Source organism: Bactrocera neohumeralis, chromosome 4, assembly GCF_024586455.1.
Source record: "Bactrocera neohumeralis isolate Rockhampton chromosome 4, APGP_CSIRO_Bneo_wtdbg2-racon-allhic-juicebox.fasta_v2, whole genome shotgun sequence".
Lineage (NCBI taxonomy): Eukaryota > Metazoa > Arthropoda > Insecta > Diptera > Tephritidae > Bactrocera > Bactrocera neohumeralis.
This window is the reverse complement of record NC_065921.1, coordinates 25,218,632-25,244,322: the sequence shown is the minus strand read 5'-3', so window position 1 is coordinate 25,244,322 and position 25,691 is coordinate 25,218,632. Positions and strand designations below refer to the sequence as shown.

The window sequence follows — 25,691 nt, the reverse complement described above, 5'->3', positions numbered from 1 at the left end:
CAAAAAGAAAAAATAAAAAAAATTTTAATCTTAATAATAAAAAAAATAAATAAATAAAAATATAATTACAATCAAAAGCATAAAAAATATAAGAAATCTCTGTGATATTCTAAAAATAGTATAAAACTCACTCGTACAATAAGTTAGTGTGAATTTAATTTTCAATAGTTTTTATCGCGAAAAACACACACACATATGTATTTTATGTGTGTTTGTGTTTGTGCGCCAAGCATCTAAAAAAATTATTGCTAATTAAACAGAGTGACGACAAATTCGCATTGCTATAAAATTATACGAAAAGACATAAAAATTAAAAGAAATTTAATAAAAAAAATAAAAAATATGTATCTCATATAAAAAAAATTTAGAAACAACAAAAAAAATATTCTAAAAGCAAAATAAAAAACAGAATACTCAAAATGTTTATAAAATATGCATGCTTCTACAATTGCTGCCAAACATGTATACACATACACACCCATATATACAAACAAACAGCAGTGTGCTAACAAAAACAGGAATATTAATATTCATGCATTATCACTAAATTAACGAATTTGTGTGCCATCATCAACTCAAGTGTTTTTGTTAAGATAATTTCACTATCAACTCAACAACAACAACGCGCATAGTTTTTAATACATTTTTTCGTGGAAAACCCAAAAAGTGCTCATCATTTACGAGTACACATCCTTATCGCGCCTGAAAATCTACGTTAAGTAGGAGACATTTGACACTTCTTGCCACTCATTTGACACTTTCGATTGGTGTACAAATATCGAATAGTGTCTAAACACACATACATACGCACGTAAAAGTGTGCTGCATATTTTTTAATTTAAACTAATTTATTGTAAAAGCGGTGCGCTGCAGGCACCACACTTAGCATGAAGTTGTCAAAGAGTTTGGATGAGCTAATTCTGAGCGCATCGCGTCTAAGTCTGAATAATTTACGTTCGCCGACTCGTAAGAAAACGAAAAATGTTAGTATATTTACATTTATAAGCTATTCTGTAGTTGGAGTTTAAGCTTTCATACTATATTTATGTGTGTTTGTACTACGTGCGTTTGCTGCTGGCAACATTTTCAGCGGAAAGTGTACAAAAACTTAAGATTTTTAAATTTATTTATTATTTATTTATTTATTCTGCTGCGCAAGCAACAAATAGACGTAAATTACAAGCGCAGATAACAGTGTTTTCTCACAACAATGACGCCAAAGTGTGCGAGTGTGTGTGTTCAAATTTATTTATATTTAAATTGCAGCGCTGCGTTTTAGTGAGAAGTAGTGGAGATGGATTTTTAAAATATAAAATTAAAAAAAAATATTAAAAACAAAATTTTCCAAAATGTCTTAAATATGAAATCCAAGCGTATTTTATAAATTTTTTTTTTAACAAATTTGTTTTTTTTTAATTAAAATTATTGTGAAAACAATTGATACAAATTTCTATAATATTAATTTATCAAACTAAAATTGCATTTCAGTGTTTTAAAAAAAATAATTTCATTCAATTTTTTAGTTGCAAGCATATTTTAAACAAATTAGCGAAAATTCTAAAATATTTTATTTAATTTTTTTTAACAGATTTCAACTTTTTTATTTATTAAAAATATTTTGTTTTAATATATACAAATTTCTAAAATTTAAAATTTTCAAAAAAAGTGTTTTTTTTTTTTTAAATTTTATTTACAAAAATCGATTTACTAACTTCAAATTGTGTGGAAAGAATTCTAAAATCTATAATATTAATTTAATATACTGCAAATTTCAGTGTTATAGAAAACATATTTTTATTATTTTTTTTAAATCTTGGTTTTTTATTGGGGAAGATAATATAAAAAATGTACATATATCATTCTAAAAAATTTATTTTTTTTTAAGTGGCAAATATAGTTGAAAATTGAAAATTCTTGATTTTTAGTGTTAAATGTAAAAAAATGTATAAAAATACTAACATTTTTAACAATTTAATAATGATATTAACGGGGTATTTACGGGCAAAAACGACCATTTTCACTAAAATTTTTTTCTATGAAAAATTTATTCAAAATTTTTATCAAAGATTTTTAATATAATTTTTAAAAAAGCAAAAACTCGATTTATCTCGTTTTTAAAATAAGCATTATTACTCAATTTTTGTTTGTCGTTCTTACCTTTTTACGCTTTTGTTGTTCTCTTTCCTTTTTGTGTTTTCAATTTTAATTCATTCTGCTCTTACTAAAAATAAAAACACGTTTTAATTTTTTTGTGTTTGTTTTTGTAAATTTTTAAATGCATATCCGGAAATTTAATGAAATATACATACTTATTGTTATCATATATCTTTATTGTTGCGTGAGGCCCAGCTGATGATGATTAAACAAATGAAAATCAAACATATGACATATTATGGCTTAAGTACTTCCTTTAAGTACACAATATCAGTTATGTAAAAACAAAAAAAAATTTAACAACTAAGGGAGAAATCAAAAAGACGCGAAAGCAAGACAGTAACACAAAAATCCGCAAAAAGTTCGAAAAAACCTGTGAATTGTTTTATGCAATGTATTTGATTTCATTCATCACTTTTGGTTTTGTATTTCTTATTTTTTTGGTAAGAAGTACATACTCACATAAATAATTTTTAATAAATTTATAGAGGTTATTTTTAAAATTCTTCATTACGCAACTTAAACATCCTTTATTTGTCCATATCTCTATTAAGTTTGTTTAAATCTTAACTTGATTGAATGGCTTTTGTGTTTCTAGATCACACTAATTTTATTTATCTTTTAGTTAATTTTTCTTCTCCGGAAGAATCATAGTGAGATTTGAGCACTGTTTTAAGAATCACAACAGTTCCATATACCGATCGCAACCCTTTAATGTTGATTTTTTGTATAAGGTCTAGTAAAAAAAATACGTTATTTTATTATTATTATTATATTGAAGGTTATATTTAGCATAGTTAGAATGATCAGATTTGTGTTAAATATGCACCGTTTTGTTCGATAATTTGTTATAATTTTGGAGGAAATTTCATAACGCCAGTCTCATAGAAACCCTGGTTCCTTTCCGTCAAAATACTGGGATAGTCTATTTTTACCAGCTTATCTTGAGGGGAATTTTTACCAACAAAATCATTCGCCCAAGGCAGAACAGGTAGAACTCACATGGTGACAGGTTCAGACTGTAAGGTGAGGCATATGAACCTCTCAAGCAAGCTCCTGGAGTTTCTGGCGAGTCACTATCCATTTGTGTAACCTAGTCTTTTGATGGCACACAGTACTACTGTTAACCGAAGCTGACAGCTTTTGAGCGATTACTTCTTTCAGTCGATCCAATTGTTAACAATACCATTCTGAGTTAAGAGTTTAACCATAGGGAAACAGCTCAGTGTAGATAATACAGCCAATCCCCTTGACCACCCTTTGCGATGGTTCACCGCGATTCACCCGGACCGTTTTAGCTTGACGTTGTCCACTTTTCATCATCATTAACCATCCGCTTCGGAAATCGCTCGAATTTGTTGCAATTTAGCTGCTTTTCGCAAATGAAGATTCGGTCCATGAGCCTTTTTTGTGTTAACTCGCATAGATGGTTTCGAACGGTTTGTGTTATGTTTAATTTTCGTACGATCGAAACTATGTTTACATCACGTACTAAACCGATGATTCTGTTCATAAGAATAGCAATCATCAGGATGGTTGTCGGATTCATTCGACTTAGTTTCATAACTGAAACTATTTTCTTGTTTATTCACAAACATAGAAACCCAACAAGTAATTATTTTCATCCGCGTTCAGAAACGTTCTATGTTGAAACGATATTGTTTAAGAATACTTAAGGAGAATAAACAAGAAAATGTTTTCAGTTATGAAACTAAGCTGAATGAGCCCGAGGTCATCAGACAATATCGTATTTTTGTAACCTGACTCAATAATATCTTTCTATATTATACTATATAGTATATATATTAAATATATCCATAAACAATCATAATATCTTCTTACCAACAGTAAATTTAGTTAAAATATGCGTTGGCTTCCTTGGTGATTAAACAATTCATTTATCTTTTAATTAAATTTTAGAATGACTGTTTTGGGGAGCCATTTCTTCATGCTTTTTACCCAATTTTTTCTTAATTCAACTGATAAATAATACTTTTTATCTTAATTAATGTACAATTTACGCAGTTATTTGCCTAACTCGTCATTTGATATAATATTTGGTTCATACACTTTTAAAAGAATTTTAAGCTCTTCTCTTTTATGTGGCGGAGTGTTTTGTGAAAAAATATTTTTCATCAAAGAAATAGACATGGACATTTGCGATGGCCCAAAGAACTTAAGTTTGATAACCCAAAATTCGTGTCCAGCATCACCCGAATTTGAAAAGTAGAATTAATTTCCCGATTTCAGTTTCTTCTTATTCTTTACTGGCGAAGACACCGCCTACGCGGTTATAGCCGAGTTAACAAGAGCGCGCCAGTCGTTTCTTCTTTTCGGCGTCAATTCAAGATACCATGTGCAGCCAGGTTTCTGTTTATCTTCTCTAAAAAGGCGAATAGTAATTTGCACTGAAACCATTGAAAGAACAAATAGAAAACGAAGAAAGCAGTACAAGAGCAAAAAAGTATGGTAATCAGCGTTGAACTAATTCTTTTGCGAATGGAAGATGTGGCCCAGATTAAGAACATATTCCAATTTGCTGAGCAATGAGCTTAATTTCTTCAATAAATTTATTACATCTGTTCTTAGAGTTGTTTAAGATGTTTTTAAACCAGGTATTCTCTATGTGTCAAAAAAAGATCTTCACCAAACATATATTTAGAACTGCGAATACCTACTTTAGTTATCGAGCGAAATGAATTTGTCAGCATCATTTGGTGGGTTGCCGATTCACAATTCAGTCTAAAAATTAAGTAAATGCATTATTTCTTATTGTTTTTCTAATATAAAAAAGCACCTCAATTATAGCCCTAAGATCAGGGTAATAATTTAAAAAAAAAATCATCGTAGGTTGAAGCCCATCGGAAGTGAATTATAGAATAACAAACATTAAGAGAAAAATAATTTTCGGACGATCTGAGATCGGGAAAAGTAAGGAGAGAGGCGTGGCTAAATTTTGAAAATTAAGGGTTAAGAATGGCTTACTTCGATTTCCGGCAAAACTACCAGTCCTATAGAAAAAAGTTACATGGCAATGTTGTGGGTAATGCAAAGGTCTATAACTTTTGTGTACGGAATTTTTTCCCATAACTTCAAAATGTATGTGAAAAATTCAAATAACCAAAATGTATGAGTTTTTTATTTTTACATTTTACACACAAAATTTTTTCTTGCCCGAAATTTGGTGTAAACTAACCTGCTTATGTCCCAAACACATTGTATTTTTTTAATTTAAAATATTAAATTTTTCTCCCTGTATTTTATATTTAACATATTTAATTTTTTCTCCTTATTTTTTTTAATTCAAAATATTTATTTTTCTATTCCTATATTGATCTAATATCGGAAAATCCCTAATTTTCCATCAAAACTCACGCCAATGCAACCCTAGTTTCGTATGCAAGTATTACGGCAATTCGTTTGTGTCAAAATTTATTACATTTAACTGTAATTATATATTTAAAGATGTCCCATTTGCATACCTTTGCAACGAAAGCGAAAGGTTTTTTAAAAGCAGCAGCTTCTTCAATAAGAATGTCAGTAAATAATTTCTTTATCATCATGTCATCTTCATACTTATGTATAAATATATATATTCAAATGAATACAGGATTATTAATATATCTGAACTTAATCACTTACGCGCTTTATGGAAAATTTTTGGAGCACACAATTTTGGAAACCACAATTTCGCCAGGGAAGTCCCATTTACAAACCAAAATGACATCCAACACTAACTTTCTACTGCTAATTACACACAGTGTAAAAATAATTGGGCCACTGGAAAATTTGTTGATACTTTTAAAAGTTCTTCGGTAAACACACAAAACCCCGCCATAACACCTGCCAAGCGCTGAAATCATTTTCTTTAGTGACTAATGACACGAAATTAGCATTATTGACAAATATAATATATATATTTGTATATTTCCATAATTATAATTGGAAATGTTTAGAAATGCTTACTCTGCACATTGAACCCGCTGATACACATGTTTTTGCGCAAGTATTGTCACGTGACTTAATCGAAGCATCTGCTCAAGAGTCAATAATAATTAATATTTATATTTTAGTCAATTGAATGTGCCGTCAAATTAGCCAAATCACGTTTCTCCTACGCAAATGGCTTATCGAATAAATTAGAGAAAAAATTTACAAAAAAAACAATGAAAATTAAATAATCAAAATAAGTAAGGAAGAGCCAAGTTGGAAAGCGGCCGAATATTTTATGCACTCGCATTTAGCAGGGATTGAAAAGAGGGACATATTTTTGAATGTTGGTCAATCATAATTGGTAACCTACTAATAGGTGCTATGTATTCATGTGGTTTTTTTTATTACAAATACTATGGGAGGGTACATAGCATTCAAAATAATCGATTTACTCAAAGTGACGGAATTAAAATAGTATATGAGGAAAAATTCAAACAGAGGGACGGTAAGCCTATACCAGGTGTACCGGTATGAAATTAATTTTTTTGTGAAAATGAAATAGTCTTATTTTGAATGAGAAAGTAAAAAAAATATTCAAAGTATTTACCGTTACTTCTTACACATTTTGACCACCTTTCTGGCAATTTGTATATACCATGCCAATAGAAAGGTTCGCCTTTTGAAGCAAACCAATCAGACAACCAATTTTCGACTTCGGCGTAGAAATCGAAGTGCTGCACAGCCAATGAAAACAAATGGAATTCAGAAGAGACCAAGTCTGGTGAATACGGCAAGTGGGAAGCAGCTCCCAGCCAAGTTTGCAGGTGCATTGTCGTGTAACAAAACTACTTTGTCGTGTCCTCCGGTCCATTTTGGTAGTTTTTCGTTCAATGTTCGGCTCAAATTGATCATTTGTTGTCTGTAGCGATTATAATTAACAGTTTTACCAGGATTTAGATGCTCATGATATACAACACCCTTCTAATCTCACCAAAGACAAAGTACTGCCTTCTTACCGAATCGATTTATTTGTGCAGTCGATGTTGATGTTTGTCTCGGATTAACCCATGATTTTCTTCGTTTAGCATTCCTTAAATAAATCCATTTTTCATGGCCAGTGACAATTCGATGCAAAACTGATTTTACTTCGTGTCTTTGAAGCAAAATTTCACAAGTTGTTTTTCGGTTTTCCAATTCTCTCTTTTTCAATTCATGTGGCAGCCATTTTCCATACTTTTGGATCTTTTCCATAGAAATATGATGATGTTTGTTCAATAAGTGTCGGTTAAGTTAATCTGGTAGGCCATTGAACCACGTTTGGTTCTTTGCGATACCAGATGAAGTTCAGTTACTCTTCTTACGTCAATAACTGTAAGTTTATTGAATATGTTTGGCCAAACAAATGGAAAAAATAAGGCTCATTCACAACAAATGTTCCCTACCAACACATTTGTATCCTAACGCCCACTTCATACCGGTACACCTGGCATATGGAAGCTAGACCACGGTCTGGTCCGATTACAAATAAATTAAATGTGTATATTGACCGATGTACACGATTAGAATGAACTAAAAACTTTTAAATCTCTTTAGTATGTATACGAGGGACTAAGAAAAGGTCTGGTCTGATTTTAATTACTTTTTGAATTAACCTAAAGTAGGCTTAAGAAAATATTTCTACCTAACATTGACCGACATATTCAGAATAAAACTAACTATGAAACAAAAATCATAAGATGGATCTCAATCATTTTCCGCAACTAACTATAACATACCTCAGAAAATATGACCGCTTAATTTTGTTTAGATATTTACATCTCAAAAAGAGTATCTTTGTTAGGACCGCCGATATCCCATACAAACTGACCGATCAAAATCATGACCTTGTGTGGAAATCCTTTCTATTTGACGAGATATCACGAAATTTAGCATAGATTATTGTCCAAAGCAACTATACAATCTCCAAAGATATTATTCAGATCGGACGACTATAGCATATAGTTCCCATACAAACTGACCGATCATAATCATGACCTTGTATGGAAATCCTTTCTATTTGACCAGATATCTTCACGAAATTTAGCATGAATTATTGTCCAAGGCAACTATACAATATCCGAAGATATTATTCGGATCGGACGACTATAGCATATAGTTCGCATACAAACTGACCGATCATAATCATGACCTTGTATGGAAATCCTTTCTATTTGACGAGATATCTTCACGAAATTTAGCATAGATTATTGTCCAAAGCAACTATACCATCTCCAAAGATATTACTCCGATCGGACGACTATAGCATATAGTTCCCATACAAACTGACTGGGCAAAATCAAGATGAAGAAGGCAAGCTTTGGTACAAAGTCAGCCAACTGAGCATTGAGGTCGTCGCATTAGATGTCTAGGGGCTTAAAAAGTTAGCTTCAACAATTTTTAGATAAAAGTTACCATACTATTTTTGTAAACCAGCTGCAATACCACACTTCTCAGAGTGCGAAGACGCACGTGTACAAAGTTTCTTCGAGACATCTCTATTTTTCTCCTCAAATTATTGCTTGCATGGACGGAAACGGAATATCCGGAAAACTTCTTGTCATCCTATAATTTCAATATACAATTTTATGTGCTCAAAATAACCATCAAATGTACAAAAATATTATACTCTGCGCACTATGTTCCGAGGTATAAAATTAATAAAAAAAAATATTTATCATGTGTGAATGTAATGATCATATATGTATATACATATGTATATATACATAATAAATGGTCAGGCGGCGGCTATTTGAATGTTTACACAGAAAAGCACAAAGTCAATGCAAGCAAGTAAATCACTCATAAAATATTCAAACACACACACACAGCTGTAAATATCATCTGCGATTTCCGATGAATTAAAAATCGAAAATCCTGCTTTTATGAAATTTATGTAACAAGAAACAGAATATGAGCCGCAATTAAAATCTCCCACAGCGCGTAAACGTTGACTTGATTTTACAGTGAAAACGCTTATCGTCTAACAGTAATAGAAAAATATAAAAATTATTAGAAAAATAAAATGAAAGAAAAAACCCATGCGCAAAGGCAACGCGAGCTGTTTGTAATAATTTTCATTGATTAAACGATGGATTCATTGAAAACCGCTCACTGCCAGTATGGTAATTTTACAACTAACACACACACATGCGCATAAGTGTTCAAATGACAGCTGCCTGCACAGGCGCGCTAGCGTTGCGTGTGCGTTCTGCGTCAAGCGATCATTAATTAGCTGGCGATTGGCGTCGCGGCAGATAATAGTAAAATATTTAACTGCTTTGTGGCGTTAGCTTTTCATGCGCTCTAAAAACTGCACCAACACATGCGCAGCACTCAAGAAAAATCCCCGAATTCTGTTTACACACACATACATATTTATCTTGCTGTGTGTGTGAATTTACATGAAAGCAGCAAAACATGCATAAATGAGACACACATACACTCATACGCAGTAATTTAAGTGAAGGTTTTACTTTTGCGGCATTTCCATATACGCAAATTGAGCTAAAAAGCGCTTTTTTTACTTTTGTAAGACATTTTCATTTATCGTGCGGAGCAGTACCGTTATATGATATGATAAAAGAAAATTATCTTAAATGAAAATTATTTTCACCTGTGAAAAAAATATTAACAAACATTTTTTTTATGATTTTAAATTTACAGTGGGTTAAAGGCGACATTTTATGGTCTAATTAATTAAATTGTTAAAACATTGTTGTTTTTTAGTTAATTCTGGTTCACATTCGTCTTTAAAAATTGACGAGCTTATTTAAAAAATGCGTTTCTTCAATTAGATTATGCACTCAAAACCGAGCCGAGAGTAAATGGGAAAATTTTCGTAAACATTCGTTTTTAATTATTCTATATAGTTCCCTTCAAGGCTGATACACTGATTATAGCGACTATCCAACTTTTCGATACCATTTTTGTGGTATGATTTGTCCTTTGCTTCAAAATAAGCCTCAGTTTCGGCGATCACTTCTTCATTTGACGAACATTTCATCCCAGCGAGCATTCTTTTGAGATCTGAGAATGGCAAAAAAGTCGCTCGGTGCCAGATCTGAAAAATATGGTGAATGTGAAAGCAATTCGAAACCCACTTAATGGATTTTTGCCATCGTTTTGCACTGACTTGTGACTACGGTGCATTGGCTTGGTGAAACAGCATTTTCCTTTTCTATAAACGCGACCGTTTCGTCCTTCAAACGGTTTAATAACGCCATGTAATAGATGCTTTGGATGGTACTTCCATTTTCAAGTTAGTCAATAAAAATTAATCCATGCGCATCCCAAAAATACAGACGACATAACCTTGCTAGCCGACTGTTGCATTTTCTGACGCTTTGAAGCGGGTTAACCCTACGCTGTCCACTCAGATTACTGTTGATTGGACTTCTGGACTGAAATGATGAAGCCATGTTTTATCCATTGTCACATATCGACGCAAAAACTCGGGTTTTTTACGCTTGAACATCCCCAAACACTGCTCCGGATCCTTAACTCATCATTATTTTTGGTCCTCAGTATGTTCAGTTTTGAACAATAATCCATTTTAAATTTCGTGAAGATATCCTGTCAAATAAAACCCGTTTTCCACATAAGAAATTCATTTCGATCAATCAATTTGAGAGTAAATAAGTACATGCTATATGGTTCGATATCGGCGGTTCCAACAAATTAGCAGCTACTTGGAAAAGACCCGTCCAATTTGCAGGTTCGTATCCCAAAACTGAGAGACTATATCGTAAATACCGACAGGCTGATCTTATATACATATATATCAGGTGTTTTTCCGTTCAGGATTGTTAAAATAAACCCATTTTTCATCGCCAATGACAATTCGGTGCAAAACTGATTTTCTTTCGTGTCTTTGAAGCAAAATTTCACAAGTATGTTTTCGGTTTCATTCAATTCATATGGTACCCTTTCTCCACACTTTCCGATCTTTATTATTTTGACTCAAAGTATCATCTTCATTCAATATTGCTTGCAGTTCGGCGTCTTTAAACTTTTTTGTTGGTCTTCCACGTTCTTCATTTCTCACATCAAAATCATTATCTCTGAACCATTGAAACCATCTTTTGCAGGCTGCTTCTGATAGAGTATGATCACCACATGTCTCGACAAGCATTCAATGCGACCCTGTAGCATTTTTCTTCAAATGGAAACAAAAAATTAAAGTTAGTTGATAACTGCTTAGGTTTTGTTCCCAAGCAAATTGAAAAGAAATTCTACTTTTGATATATCAAGAATCGGAAAAACATTTAAAAAGATCATTATTCGATCATTATTTCCATCATTCTTGCTTGTTTCGATTTCATAGATTCGACTGCCATTGTAATGATCAAGCTAGGTAAACCCTGAGTCTGTAATTCGTTAGGCAAAAGCTGAAAAATTATATAAAATGAAATGAGACCCAAGAACAGTTGATATAATGGATTGCTTTGTTTGAGCGTAAATGAAATGGAAGAAGGCCAAAGGATGTCGTTCACCTGTTCTCTTTTCTATTGATTTGGAAGAAATGTTTAGTAGCTTTTTATTACTAAAAATAAAATAAAACCAACCAAACTGTGTTTGATAGTGTCAATGACTTAACGAACTGCCCTCGTACAATTTATAAACTTAAGTTATTCGAAGAGGTGTGCTGATCAGGATCGACTAAATGCAAATTCAGTTAATTTTAACAATTTCCAGTTGCCTCGCATTTTTGTGTTGTGTGTAATGAAATACATTTCTTACAAGAATTCAATTCTAAATTTGCACTTCTTATGCCGCTTCGCATTTCATGCTACACGCGCACACACAAATTACTATAAGATCGGATGTAGTTGAGTGCGTGTGAGGAGGGGAGGTAGTTTGCGTGAGCAAAAATACTTTCAAATTGCAGTGCATTTCATTAAGTTGATTGGTCGCTTAGGGAGAGTGTGTATTTTAGAATACTGCCTCGCAATTGATCCATTAAACGCTTTGTGATTTAAGAGCTGTCATGTGTTATTAGCTTAATAGATAGTAAATAGAAAATGCTTATAAAGTGCCTTCATACATATACACACTACGTATGTATAAGTTTTACCTAAGCTCTAAAGCGTCGAAGTAAACTGGAAGCAACTAAAAATTACTACAGTCTGTTTATATTATAGTATGTGTACTAAATTTAAAACTTGTTCGTAAAGCATTAGCTCCTTGGCACAAATTTCTCATTTCTCAGCAACTTCATATCTCTCACAATTTTTGCCTAACAATTTACTTTACCAGAATTAATTGAAGTGTTTTTGAGAATGGCATAACGAAGTTGCGTTATATAGCTTCTTGAAATGCTACAAAGTTTCTTTAAAGCTCAACAGAATTCCTGAAGACTTCTTCTCCTGCTTTTTTGGCGTAGATACCGCTTATGCGGTTATAGTCGAGTTTACAACAGCGCACCAGCCGTTCTTTCTTTGGCGCCAATTGGATATTCCAAGTGTAGCCAGGTCCTTCTCCAGCTGGTCTTTCCAACGGAGTGGCGGTCTTCTTCTTTCTCTGCTGTCCTGGCAGGTATTGCGTCGAATACTTTCAGAGCAGGAGTGTTTTCATTCATTCAGACTACATGACCATGAGGATGGAGTCATGTGTAGAAGCTCACGCAAGTGAGGAAAGTTCTCTGATCGCCATTCACTTGGGAGCGGCTAGAAACGATTCTTTTACACATGGCTCAAGCAGCTCACTACTTCCGGTCTTTGGCCAAGTATTCTCTGGGTAGCCTAAGAACATCCGTTCGAAGGCGAGCTAATGTGAGAAGGCGAAACATCCCCTACATAGGGTTGTGCGCTGGGTTTGGGACCCGCCACGTAAAAACCAATACCAATGAAAAGTAAGCGACAGCCTCGGATGAGAGACCCCCTTTTGATGATAAACTGCTAAACTGTATAAGTCGCTCATAATTCCCGTCCTGCTATATGGTGCAGAGGCTTGGGCGATGACGGCAACCGATGAGTCGACGTTACGAGTTTTCGAGAGAAAAATTCTGCGAAAGATTTATGGTCCTTTGCGCATTGGCCACGGCGAATATCGCATTCGATGGAACGATGAGCTGTTCGAGATATACGACGACATCGACATAGTTCAGCGAATTAAAAGACAGCGGCTACGCTGGCTGGGTCATGTAGTCTTCTTCTTCTTCATAATTGGCGTAGACAAGATAGACAAAATTATCTACGACTTCGAAGTTAGGACTGTCAACAGTGACGTGGGAGCCTAGTTGCGAGTGCGACGACTGTTGATTTGATGACAGGAGATATTTCGTCTTGCCCTCGTTCACTATCAGACCCATTTGCTTTGCTTCCTTATCTATTCTGAAGAAAGCAGAACTAACGGAGTGTTTGTTGAGGCCAATGATATCAATATCGTCGGCGTACACTCTTATAGAAGAAGGTACCTTCCCTGTTTAGTTTGAATTATTTTCTCCAAGACTAGATTGAAGAAGTCACACAAAAGGGAGTCGCCTTGTCTGAAACCTCGTTTGATAGCGAACGGCTAGGAGAGGCCTTCCCGATCCGGACGGAGCTTTTGGTATTGCTCAACGTCATTTTACACAGCCGTATTAGTTTTGCGGGGATACCAAATTCAGACATCGCGGTATAAAGGCAGCTTCTTTTCGTGCTGTCGAAAGCAAGTTTTCATTGGGGGCGTTTTTAGCGTGGCAAGAACCAAATCCAGCGCCCAACCCTGAGGAGGGGATAGTTTGCCTTCTCTCTTTATCTCGCCTTGAAACGGATATTCCTTGGCTACCCAGAGATACTTGGACTAGGACCGGACGTCGTGAGCTGTTTGAGCCATATGTAAACAAATCGTTTCTGACCATTCCCAAGTGAATGGCAATCAGAGAACTTTCCTCACATGCGTGAAATTCTACACATGATTCCATCCTCCGAACTAATACCCCAGTTTCTGAGATATTGATCTGAAATTTTGCATAAACCATTTTCTCGCCAAGAAGCTGTTCATGTGTCGGATCCACTGATATCGCGTCACTATCGGACATAGCTGCCATACAAAGCCGTAGATCAAAAAAAAATTTTTTTTGACAAGATATCTTCACGAAATTTAGCTTAGATTATTACCTAAGGCACCGCTATAATCTTCGAATAAATTGCTTAGATCGAACCACTGGAGCATATATCTGGTATTCACATTTTTTTTTATACATTTTTATGCTATAAGAAAATCACATGTGACGGGTTTTACAGCTTCGTTGCTGCCGAAGTTATCGCTTTTGCTTGTTTCATATAAAAACGCATAAGTAAAATTTTGAAAAATTACAAAAAAAAAAAATAATTAATGTTGTAACATAACTTATTAAATATAAATAACATAAAGGGAAACTTTATGTGCAGAAAACAAAGCAGAGTTGCATTTAAAATTTATGCGCGGAAATTTAAAAAAGTCTTAGTAAGATACACGTGTATATTTGTTTTTTCTAGCCAAATAATTTGCGGCATTGATCGACACATTTATTCTTAACTTTCTCTGCTATATATGGTAAATATATCCGTTTATTTGGCTCAATGCACTTTTGACACATTTAATAAAATTGTGTCATCATAATAAAATGATCAAATATAAGAACAACAGCATACACAGAACAAGACTGTCGTGGACATTAACACCTGTCAATGTTGGCCTAAAATATTTACTATCATATGTACAATATTTTGACATAAGCACATATGCATAAACAGGTGTATTTGCGCCCTTAAAGTGTCACATGCCAATCGATCAATGTCAATGTCATCAGTTCTAACATTTTATCACATTTGATTGCAACTCAAACCCTCGTAACTCTCTCGGTACACATATCCATAATATCTTACATTTAATAAGCCACTACTTAGACATAGTAAGTAGTCCATTAAGACCACTTAATATGAAGGTAAATATTTACGCTATTCCTTATCTTTGACTTGAATTTGTTGTTTTAATTTTTTCTTGTTATTGCACTTATATTTACATTGCTTCACTCAGGCATTTTCATTTCCACACTTGGCACTTCTACAGGCAAGTGCTTTTTATCACAACTTTTAAAGAGTTTTTGTAGCACTTGTGACTTTTCACTTATCACTCGAAATAGTTGAAAGCATATAAATAAATTAGTCAACATTACTTAATTGTGAATCAAGCAATTGAGCTGCTAAAATCAACGATGAAAGTGGCAAAATCATGTTTAACAATTCATTATTATTGTTAAATTTAAGTGGTTCAATATTTTGATACTTGATATTGCTTGGTTTGTTTTTGTAAACACACTCTAACCTAAAATCGTTAAAATTATTAACGAGTGTATAATGGCAAGTTTAAATTCACACTAATCGAATGTACACCCCTATATGTATAAAAGGTTATCCATTTCGAGGTTCTCTACTTTTTTTTTAAAGAAAAAAAACACAGGGTATTGTGTATTATCATTCGAAAGAACATTCTTTGGCATTTATTTTTTGATGATTATCTCTGTTGGCTGCGGCTACGTCTCAGATGGTCCATCCGTTGAGTCCAATTTTCATTCCATTTCATTTCGACTGGCGAACGACACACGTTGATTTTTTCCAAGGCCTGAATCGAAGTGGATTGCCCGCATAGACTTTAGACTTTACATATCCCCACAGGAAAAAATCTAACGGTGTGATATCACACGATCTTGGTGGCCAATCGACCGGCCCAAAACTTGAAATTATCTGGTCACCGAAGTGTTCTCTCAATAAATCCATGGATTGATGCGATGTGTGGGAAATGGCGCCGTTTTGTTGAAACCAAATATCGCCGAGATCACAAGCTTCAATTTCAGGCATCAATTAGTTAATGGTCGCAATTGACGGTTACGTTCATCATTTTTGCAGAAATATGGATCGATGATTCCACCGGCCCAAAAATCACACCAAACCATTGTTTTTTGGATGAAATGACAGCTCTTCAGTTCAGGTTTGTCTTGGTCTTTGTCCCCAATGCGGCAATTTTGCTTGTTTATATACCCATTGAGCCAGAAATGGGCGACCTCAACGCTGAACAAAATTTGGCGCGAAAACGCCGGATCTTCTTGGAACTTTTCAATAGCCCATTGGGCGCGAAGCGATGTCGCTTGGGAAGGTCGAGCGGCTTCAGTTCTTTCAAAAGCGTAAAATGCGCCAAGTCGTTCCAAATGTCAATCCGAGTTGTTGCGAACGACGCCGAATCGACTTTCCATGATCTTCGTGTACACTTTCAACTGCGGCTACTATATTTCCTTCCTGCGAGTTGGACGTGGTCTATTCGGTCGAATATTATCCATTCATTATTGGCTGAGTCTCAAGATGCACAATAGTGTTGCGAATAGTTCACTCAGTAGGTCGATTAAGCGAAGCGCGCGAAAAACATTCTTTACAGAACGTGAATTTTCGTAGTAAACTTGAACGATTTGACCGTTGAACGTTGTTCAGGCATAAGTCTTTCCATAATAAAATTCTAAGCAATATTGAACAAAAATAACACTTTTTGACGAATATTCTCAAACAAAGCGAATATTGTTTCCCCGTCTCGGGTTTATCTGCGTGAACCAGCGACTTCATATAACCCCCAAAAATGTTGTCTAATTGTGTTAAATGCTCTTGGAAGCCACGCACCATTCCTACGACGCGAGATAATGCGCTCAACAATATGACACAAAATGAAAGGAAAGTTTAGTTCGGTTAGTCTTGCAGGCTATTGGGCCACATGCAGACCAGTTTTAGTGCTTTGCGCCACCACATATACATAGATCCGTTACGAAGTCCCTGAAGAATAGTCATCCTCAAAAGTGCCCGCGTTTAACGCGAGTTTCAACAGACTTTGTGATCTGGCTAGCGAAAAGTGAATCTCTACAGATTCCTTGGTGCCTTGCTTTTGACATTTCTTGCAGTCTTCTCGATTTATGAGTTCCATTCTGCAGACGTGTGCCGCCACCAGACTGTAACCAATGAATATTTCGATCATGTTACTACAGTCAATTCCATCGAGTGCCAGTAAAAACTTTGTATATATGCGATCCAACGTTTTACACATTACTTTTGCAGTTTGGCACCCATATAGATCGTCCTATCACATTTTGGTTTTTCTTGCCATGCCGCTGTCCAGATCGTGGTATAGAAAATGCATGGATTTCCCCATCATTGATCATGTTTTCGGGCGACGGTCCTTCACCACTCTTGGCAATCTCGTTCACTATCTTATTGCCATCGTTGCCTGTGTGACCTGGCACCCAATAAATGTGAACTCGCTTACTTATAGCGACAGTCTCCACCGCTGCCTTGCTTTCCAAGACACTTCTGGTCGATTTGCGAAACGTGGTTAAAGCCTTGATTGCAACTAGCCTGTCCACCTTGTTGTTAGCTCTGGAGTTGTCTGCTAATGCATTAGAGGTTAACCCCGGGGAAAGTTTAGTATACGACAGACAAATTTATGACGTTTAGGGATGGTTAGTGTTCCAATATTTCGGAGGTATTGAAGTTTATTCGCTCTATACAGCTAATTAGTCTTATTTGTGATAATCATGGCATGTTCTGTATGCTCCATTATATTATTTAATCGAAATTTTATATTTTAAGCAAATGGCGTAGAGCTTAAACTTAGTTTCTTTAATTAGTTTTTAGGTTCTGAAAACAAAAATAGCAGATTTCAGATTATTGTGACTCATCCTAAATTAATATTTGTATTCCTATATACCATACGAGTATAAAGCTTTCATACTTAATATGCTCAGATTATTTACGCAAATTATTGGTAATGACTATGAAAGTTTGTTAAACCTTCTTTACATCACTGATTAGCTCTTTAAAAACTAATTCTAGTTGATTCAATTCCGATGTATCCTTCATCCTTTCTTATAGCACTCATTTACCTATTTAACATATGAATGTTGTCAATCTTCAATTTTAACTAATTTAAGCTCATGCCTAGGAAGCTTTTAAATACAATTAACACAAGTTTAAAGCTTGCTTTGGAAACTTGCCTCTCCATAAAATGTTCATAATAACTGTTAAACTAATTGCCTGCCAGAATAAATGAATGCATCTAGTTAAACATTTTGTTTTTGTGCTTTTTTCAAATGAGCTTTTCTGAGTAACAATATTGTAAGCGATTTTTATATACCTTCGTCTTAAATGGTTTTAAATTACTCTACTAAAACTTAATACTTATTAGACATATATATGTATGTATGTAGTTTTGCAATTTTCTTTAATTGTCTAAATCAAACTCTGATATGATTGTGAAAGCTCTCCTTGTGTGAAATATTGTAGGTATACATTTTTTACATAATAAGGGTGAAAATGAAACCGTGGTACTATTGGCTAAAGCTTGAGTAACTTTTTTACTAATAACGATAATAACTAAAAAAAGAATATATAAAGAAGTATGTGTGGTCCAATGTTGTTGCTTAAGTTAATTAAAAAGCTTCTTAAATGTAAAAGCTCCTATTGTCATTTGTGAAAGTTGATCTGCATTAACTGCAACTGCTATGATCTAAAAACCCAGAAGCGAAGGTGAAAGCTGCATTGGTTTTTGATTAACCTAAAGCTCATGTGAGCTTTAGCTCCCGAAGTGAATGTGAAAGCTCTTTTTTTGTGGAAAATATTATAAGTCATTTTTGTGACATCAGTCTGTTTTTGATTAACCTAAAGCTCATTGAAGCTTTAGCTCCCAAAGTGAATGTGAAAGCTCTTTTTTGTGGAAAATATTATAAGTAATTTTTGTGATATCAGTGTGTTTTTGATTAACCTAAAGCTCATTGGAGCTTTAGCTCCCGAAGTGAATGTGAAAGCTCTTTTTGTGTGGAAAATCTTATAAGTAATTTTTGTGACATCAGTGAGTTTTTGATTAACCTAAAGCTCATTGGAGCTTTAGCTCCCAAAGTGAATGTGAAAGCTCTTTTTGTTGAGAAATATTTGATTAAGACCTTTTTTGTGATGCATAAAAACTCTGAATGTGCCTCTAATGCAGAAGTTTTTTTTTATATATTCAGCAACTGCAATGCATCTTGAGATGATTTTTTCTTTGCGATATATATGTTTTTTTCTGAGTGTCTAAATTATTCCATATAATATTTTGGCATGAAACTCTCCCTAACTAACAAAATCTATTAATATTGTTCAACAAGCGTTGCAATATTTTTCTAATGGTTTTCTCTTATCTTTTTAATATTTAGCATCTCAATCGCTACGGAGATTCTATGGGTTCACTAGCACATCGAGCGCTCCTACAATATGTGGAAAATAATGACCTATCCGGTTTGCGCGCTATCTTAGATAGTCGGCATTTATCCGTCGATGATCGTGATGAGGTGAGTAATATTATTTTCAATTTCAACACACTGCGGTTTCTTGAAAGATTACATGAAATGAAAGTTCTTTCGTTAAAGCTTTATTGCCTCAATATTAGTACCCTTATTTGTCATATCTTTTTTATAACAGAATGGCACCACTGGACTTATGGTTGTTGCTGGACGTGGCTTAACTGTTTTTGTGCGCGAATTCTTGGCACGCGGCGCAGATGTCCAAGCGGAGGACAATGACAACTGGACGGCACTTATATGCGCGGCCAAAAATGGTCACTTCGATATCGTTCAAGTGCTCATCGATCACGGCGCCGATATTGAGCATCGTGATATGGTAAATATTTCTGCATATCATGCCTTGCCGAACGCCTCCCTCTAATACTTTTCGCGCTTCTCTCTCTCTCTCTCTCTCTTGAACAGGGCGGTTGGACGGCATTAATGTGGGCCGCTTACCGTGGCCACACCGATCTGGTGCGTTTCTTGCTCGAGAAAGGCGCGGACGTGAATGTACATGGCAATTATCATTTGGGCCCACTGCTGTGGGCAGCAGGTCGTGGCTTCAGAGATATTGTGGAATTGCTGGTGCAACGCGGTGCTAAGGTCAATGTCGGCGACAAGTATGGCACAACAGCGTTGGTGTGGGCGTGCCGCAAAGGCAATGCTGAGATTGTCGATACGCTACTAAAGGCCGGTGCTAATGTCGACACAGCGGGCATGTATTCGTGGACGCCACTGCTGGTAGCCACCTCAGGCGGACATACAGACTGTGTTACCTCGCTGCTGGAGAAGAAACCCAATGTTAATGCGCTGGATAAGGATGGCATGACCGCGTTGGCGATTGCGAGTCGTGAGGGCTTCCAGGTGGGTACAGCGCGTCGTCAATGTAGTATATGTTATAAAAATAATTCGATGATTCCTTATTTCTCCCGTAGGAAATATGCGCGGCTCTTATCGCCGCTGGCGCCTACATCAACATACAAGATCGTGCCGGCGACACGCCCCTCATACATGCCGTCAAGGGTGGTCATCGCGGCGTTGTTGAAGCGCTGCTTAAGAAGCATGCTGATGTCGATATACAAGGCAAGGATCGAAAAACCGCTATATACACCGCGGTGGAGAAGGGTCACACGCATATCGTAAAGATACTATTGTCCACCAATCCCGATCTTGAGGCGGCGACTAAAGACGGTGATACCGCGCTGCTGCGCGCCGTGCGCAATCGTAATCTGGAAATGGTGCAAATGCTGTTGGATCGCAAGGCAAAGGTGACGGCGAGCGATAAGCGCGGTGACACCTGCTTGCACATTGCAATGCGCGCGCGTTCCAAAGCGATTGTGGAGGCATTGCTGCGCAACCCCAAAAATAGTCAGCTCTTGTACAGAGCCAATAAAGCCGGTGAGACGCCATACAATATCGATACCATACATCAAAAGACCATACTGGGACAGGTGTTTGGCGCGCGTCGTCTCAATACGAATGAAGATTCGGAAGGCATGCTCGGCTATGAATTGTACTCTTCCGCTTTGGCTGATGTATTGAGTGAACCCACGCTAACCACACCCATTACGGTCGGTTTGTACGCCAAATGGGGTAGCGGTAAAAGCTTTCTGCTCAACAAACTGCGCGATGAGATGAATAATTTCGCGCGCCAGTGGGCGGAACCGCCCATCAATACGAGTGGCTTGATGTTCCTGGTAAATCTGCACATTGCGCTAGTGCTAGGCACCGTAGTCGGCATGTCTTCTTGGTCTGCCATGTGGGGCGGTATAGCGGCAGTGCTTTATTTAGTGTTCACATACCTCCTGCTTGCCAGTATTAATTATGCCAACAACCATATGGACGCCTACTGGGCCTATTCGGTGCAACATGGCATTATGAAGCGCTTCGGTCGTCTACGTCTCATATTACAGGTGGCATTCTGTCATCCGCCCGGCGCGCAGGCGGACGCCCAAGCGAAGCCGGTGCGTTTTCACTTTGCTGAGGCGAGCAGCGCGTCGCCTACGGGCGAGAGTGCGGTTACACATATGTTGGCTGCGCTCTATGAAGCCATCGAATCGCACTATGGTTGGCTGTCGACACGCTTGTATCGCGCGTTTCGTCCCAAGGCGTTGAAAGTGACATCCGGTTGGCGTTGGCGTCGCATGTGTTGCATGCCACTTGTGATCATTTTCGAGTTATGTCTGTTAACACTTATTACGGGTATCTCGCTCGTGGTGGCGTACTTCACGTACGCTTCGGCCGAGGAAAAAGAAAGTATACTCGTTTCGATTTATGTAATTTGCGCGATATTAGTGACTATTATCTGCACGAATTTACACGGACTGGCGAAGGCATTCGGTTCGCTATTCATTTCACAAGGACGCCATTTGCGTCGTTCGGTGCGTCTTAATGAGGGCGCGCCACTGACTGCAATGGGCGCCGAGGTGGCGCTCATGACCGATATGGTGAAGGTAAGAAGGTGTGATTTCGCAGCAAAGACCTTCAATAAATTTTCTTGTTCCCCCACAGTGTCTGGATGCTTTTACGAATCAGCAAAGCCGTCTTGTGGGCGTGGTGGACGCATTGGACTCATGTGATACGGAGCGCATTCTCTGCGTGCTCAACGCCATACAAACGCTGCTCTCCTCACCGAATCGTCCATTTGTTCTGCTCATCGCTGTTGATCCGCATGTGATTGCCAAAGCAGCAGAGGCTAATAGCAGACGTCTCTTCACCGAAGGTGGCATTGGTGGCCACGATTTCTTGCGCAATCTGGTGCACTTGCCGGTGTACTTGCAGAATTCTGGTTTGCGTAAGGTGCAACGCGCTCAAATGACCGCTATGCTCTTCAAACGCAACTACAGTGAATTCCCCAACGAGGATGGTCCGACGCTGGGACATTCGGTGTCGGCGCGTCGCTTGTCCAATGCATCGGAAATAATGTCCAGTCAAGAAAAATTGCGCACCTCCCATAATCCCGGGCGCAGCGGCAAGAAGATGCGTCTCTCCGAGTCGGTGGCCAGTTCGATTGGCTCGAATTTGCATCGTTTGGGTCAGAATCCGCAGGGCGTGCTCGATCTATCGCGCATCATGTTAACCGATGACTACTTCAGTGATGTGAATCCGCGCAGCATGCGGCGTCTCATGAATGTCATCTACATAACCGGTTTGTTTGAAGCAAATCATACGCGTTTAGAGTTTACTAATATTTATTTTGTTTTTCTTTTTAGTGCGTCTACTGAAAGCATTCCAAATAGACTTTAGTTGGTATCGTTTAAGTTCTTGGATCAATTTAACGGAGCAGTGGCCGCTGCGTGCCAGCATGATTGTGCTGCAGCACGACAACTTCATGGACTCATACGACGATAATGTGTCACTGCAAGCAGTCTATGAAAAGTGCGTATTACACTATGCTACAAACTAAATATTTTTCTTTGTTGTTGTTGTTGTAGCGGCATAATTCTGCCGAGCTCACAATCCTTGACCGGTTAAAGATCCGGGTACGTTCCGGTTACGTAGACCCAACTGTCGTGGAAACGGAATATTTTTGTTTCGGCTTCAGTGCCTCGAAAAGTTTGTTTATCGTTCGATAACAGTAACTGTAGAAGGAACACCTTCATACCTCCCCCACCTGAGAGACTCGGCACATCTAAGGAGCTTATGAAGTCCATGGTGTCATCTGGCACACTCAAATTTTACTTGTGGCCCAGGGTTTCCTCTGACCACCTTCAGGAAGACTGAGGAGATAGCTGCCGCTCTTCCATTCTTCGTGGGAGATGGCACCATCCTCCCTGCTGCGGTCGAACACGCCAACCTCTACTGAGCCAGCCTTTTTAGCGATTTCGCTGAAGATTGGCGTAGTTTGTCGCTTAACTCCTGGTTTAGCTTTATTTGCGTCCAGTCCTGCCCAATCGTCCTCGCTCTCGCTCAGCACCCTCTTGGCCTACTCGAATGAATTAGCATGCTGACATATGTACCTATCCTCACCTAGTGCTGACTTGCTTCTGCCCCTGTAGAGCCTTTCATAATTCTATCAGAGATTGCTCTGCTAGTGTTGGTGATTCCGCCGCTTATGAAGACTCTATCTATCACCACGTCACCTGCCGGTCACCACCGGTTTCCCCCATCCAATTGCTCACAGAATGGCCTGATGAAGAGACTCCTACTGGTGTCTTGGTCTTGTTGCTGCAGTTCGGCAACGACGGTGATTTCACGCCGCAAAATATCTGTCTTGAATGTTTTAATTATTTATATACCCAAGCTCAATTAAATATTTCAATTTATTTTTATAGAGTACGTCCGAAAATCGCTTGCCTACGCGAGGCCGCACCGCTGCTCGAGCTCGATCGCGATGAACGCAAATTGGATGCTTTCTTGCAGTTGCATAAATCGGATTTGTTAGTGGCGGATTTGCGCATATTTCTGCCTTTCACTATCAATCTCGATCCATATTTGAGAAAAGTTTTGAAAGGTTCGTGCAAAATTATTATAAAAATGATAAAAAAAAAATTATTTATATTAATATATATTTTTGTTGCAGAGGACCAACAATCGATCGAAGATGAAGGCACGCTAATGCTACAGAATAAGCCGAGCATTAATCCTGCCGTACGCATACCCCCACCAACACCGACGTATGTGCCTTCGCCCGCTGCTTATCCGCCATATCAATTATTCCACAACGACTATGAGTTGAGACATCGAAATGCCAGTATAAATTCGGAGCCGGCTATGACGCCGCTAATCGGCTCGCCAAGTGATTCGTTTGGTGTAAGTGCTGAATTTTATTAAATGTGTTGTGATGATATGTAAAGTATTTGTTATAAATATTTATAGGATGACGTGCTGCAGACAAAACTATCCGACTTAACGGTGGAAGGTGTCATCAGCTTGCTGGAGCGCGTCGATGACTTGCGTCCCGCTTTGCCGAAATTATCACCTATTCTCAAAGAGAATGCCATAAACGGACGCGTATTGAAATATTGCGATACTAACGATCTGAAAGGGGTAATATGATACACCACTCGCATCAAAATTCTTCAATTTTAATTAAAACTTGCTTTCTAATTTTTTTGTAACAGGTGCTCGGTCTTAATTTTGGCCACTGGGAATTATTTAGATTACTTATAAACACATTGCGAGACTGTGAAAAATTGCAACGTAAATTCAAGCCAACACCGGCGATAGCCGATGTGCCAGCTTCAAACACGACAGCGCCAAAAGACAGCACAGACACGCATACGCTGGCGCCGAGTCAACCGCATTCGCGCAAAAACTCAACCACGAGTCATATGGAAAAGCAGGTTTGTCAAGCAAAAGCAAGCGGAGTGCAGACCTCCGTTATTAGTGTGTTGAATTAAATTCGGTAGTATCAATATTTCCATGAACTACTTACTATAAATTCGAAAAGTTGTGTTTTAGAAAATGTTTTGTGAAATATTGTTTTTGAAAACATTAAAAAAAATAGATTTTGAAAAATATTGCTTTTGAAAATTTTTGAAAAAATGCTGTTTATGAAAAAATTTCGAAAAATTCTGGTTTTGAAAACATTTAAAAAATATTGTTTTTGAAAAATTTCGAAAATATTGTTTTTCGAAAAATTTCGAAAAATTTTTTTTTTAATTTTTCGAATATGCTGTTTTTGAGAATTTTTCGAAAAATATTCATTTTGAAAACTTTTTCAAAAAAATCTTTTTTTGAAAAATTCGAAAAATATTGCTTTTGAAAACATTTCGATAAATATTGTTTTTAAACAAATTGCAAAAAATTAATTTGTTTTTTTTGAAAAATGCTGTTTTTGAAAATATTGCGAAAAATACGATTTTTAAAAATATTTCTATGTATATCAAAAATTTCGAGTGTGTAGTTGGAAATATTGCGCATAGCAATTCAATGTCGCAAGCAACACATTTCATGATTGCACACACATACACATACATATGTATGTACATATGTACAAAGCAATTCGTTTTCATGCATAACGTATATTCTTATTTTGTTTGCGCATCATTCCGAAAATGCAGCCAAAAGTACACGATTATGAGTATCTACAGGTAAAAGTCATTAATATTTAAAGTTCATACATATTTTTACGGTGTTGCCCATATATTATACTATATACATATATTTAAATAAGTTGATTTGCTAAATTCTTGTATGCTAAAGAAATTTACGATCTCTAAATGTGTTTTTAAAATTTTGAAATCGCACGAATTTATAAGTCATAAATGTCAGTATTTTTGTCGTAGTTATGATTTTGAGACTATAAATA

General features: G+C 36.7%; 1 protein-coding gene across 8 annotated transcripts in view; it reads left to right on the top strand.

Annotated features, from left to right (window-relative positions):
• Positions 1-25,691, top strand: part of LOC126756363 (kinase D-interacting substrate of 220 kDa) — a 91,127-nt gene that overhangs the window by 52,841 nt on the left and 12,595 nt on the right. For 4 of the 8 annotated variants that reach the window (XM_050469375.1, XM_050469373.1, XM_050469374.1 and 1 more), the window contains exons 2-12: positions 19,313-19,447; positions 19,578-19,775; positions 19,862-20,302; positions 20,374-21,891; positions 21,950-22,586; positions 22,651-22,816; positions 23,713-23,891; positions 23,961-24,190; positions 24,257-24,427; positions 24,502-24,723; positions 25,444-25,473. In XM_050469375.1, coding sequence (XP_050325332.1) covers positions 19,337-19,447; positions 19,578-19,775; positions 19,862-20,302; positions 20,374-21,891; positions 21,950-22,586; positions 22,651-22,816; positions 23,713-23,891; positions 23,961-24,190; positions 24,257-24,427; positions 24,502-24,723; positions 25,444-25,473 — 3,903 coding nt within the window. In that variant the 5' untranslated portion in view covers positions 19,313-19,336. Of the gene's footprint in view, positions 1-260; positions 984-19,312; positions 19,448-19,577; positions 19,776-19,861; positions 20,303-20,373; positions 21,892-21,949; positions 22,587-22,650; positions 22,817-23,712; positions 23,892-23,960; positions 24,191-24,256; positions 24,428-24,501; positions 24,724-25,443; positions 25,474-25,691 lie in introns of all 8 variants that reach the window. The other 4 variants (XM_050469376.1, XM_050469369.1, XM_050469370.1 and 1 more) reach the window with 2 other exon arrangements.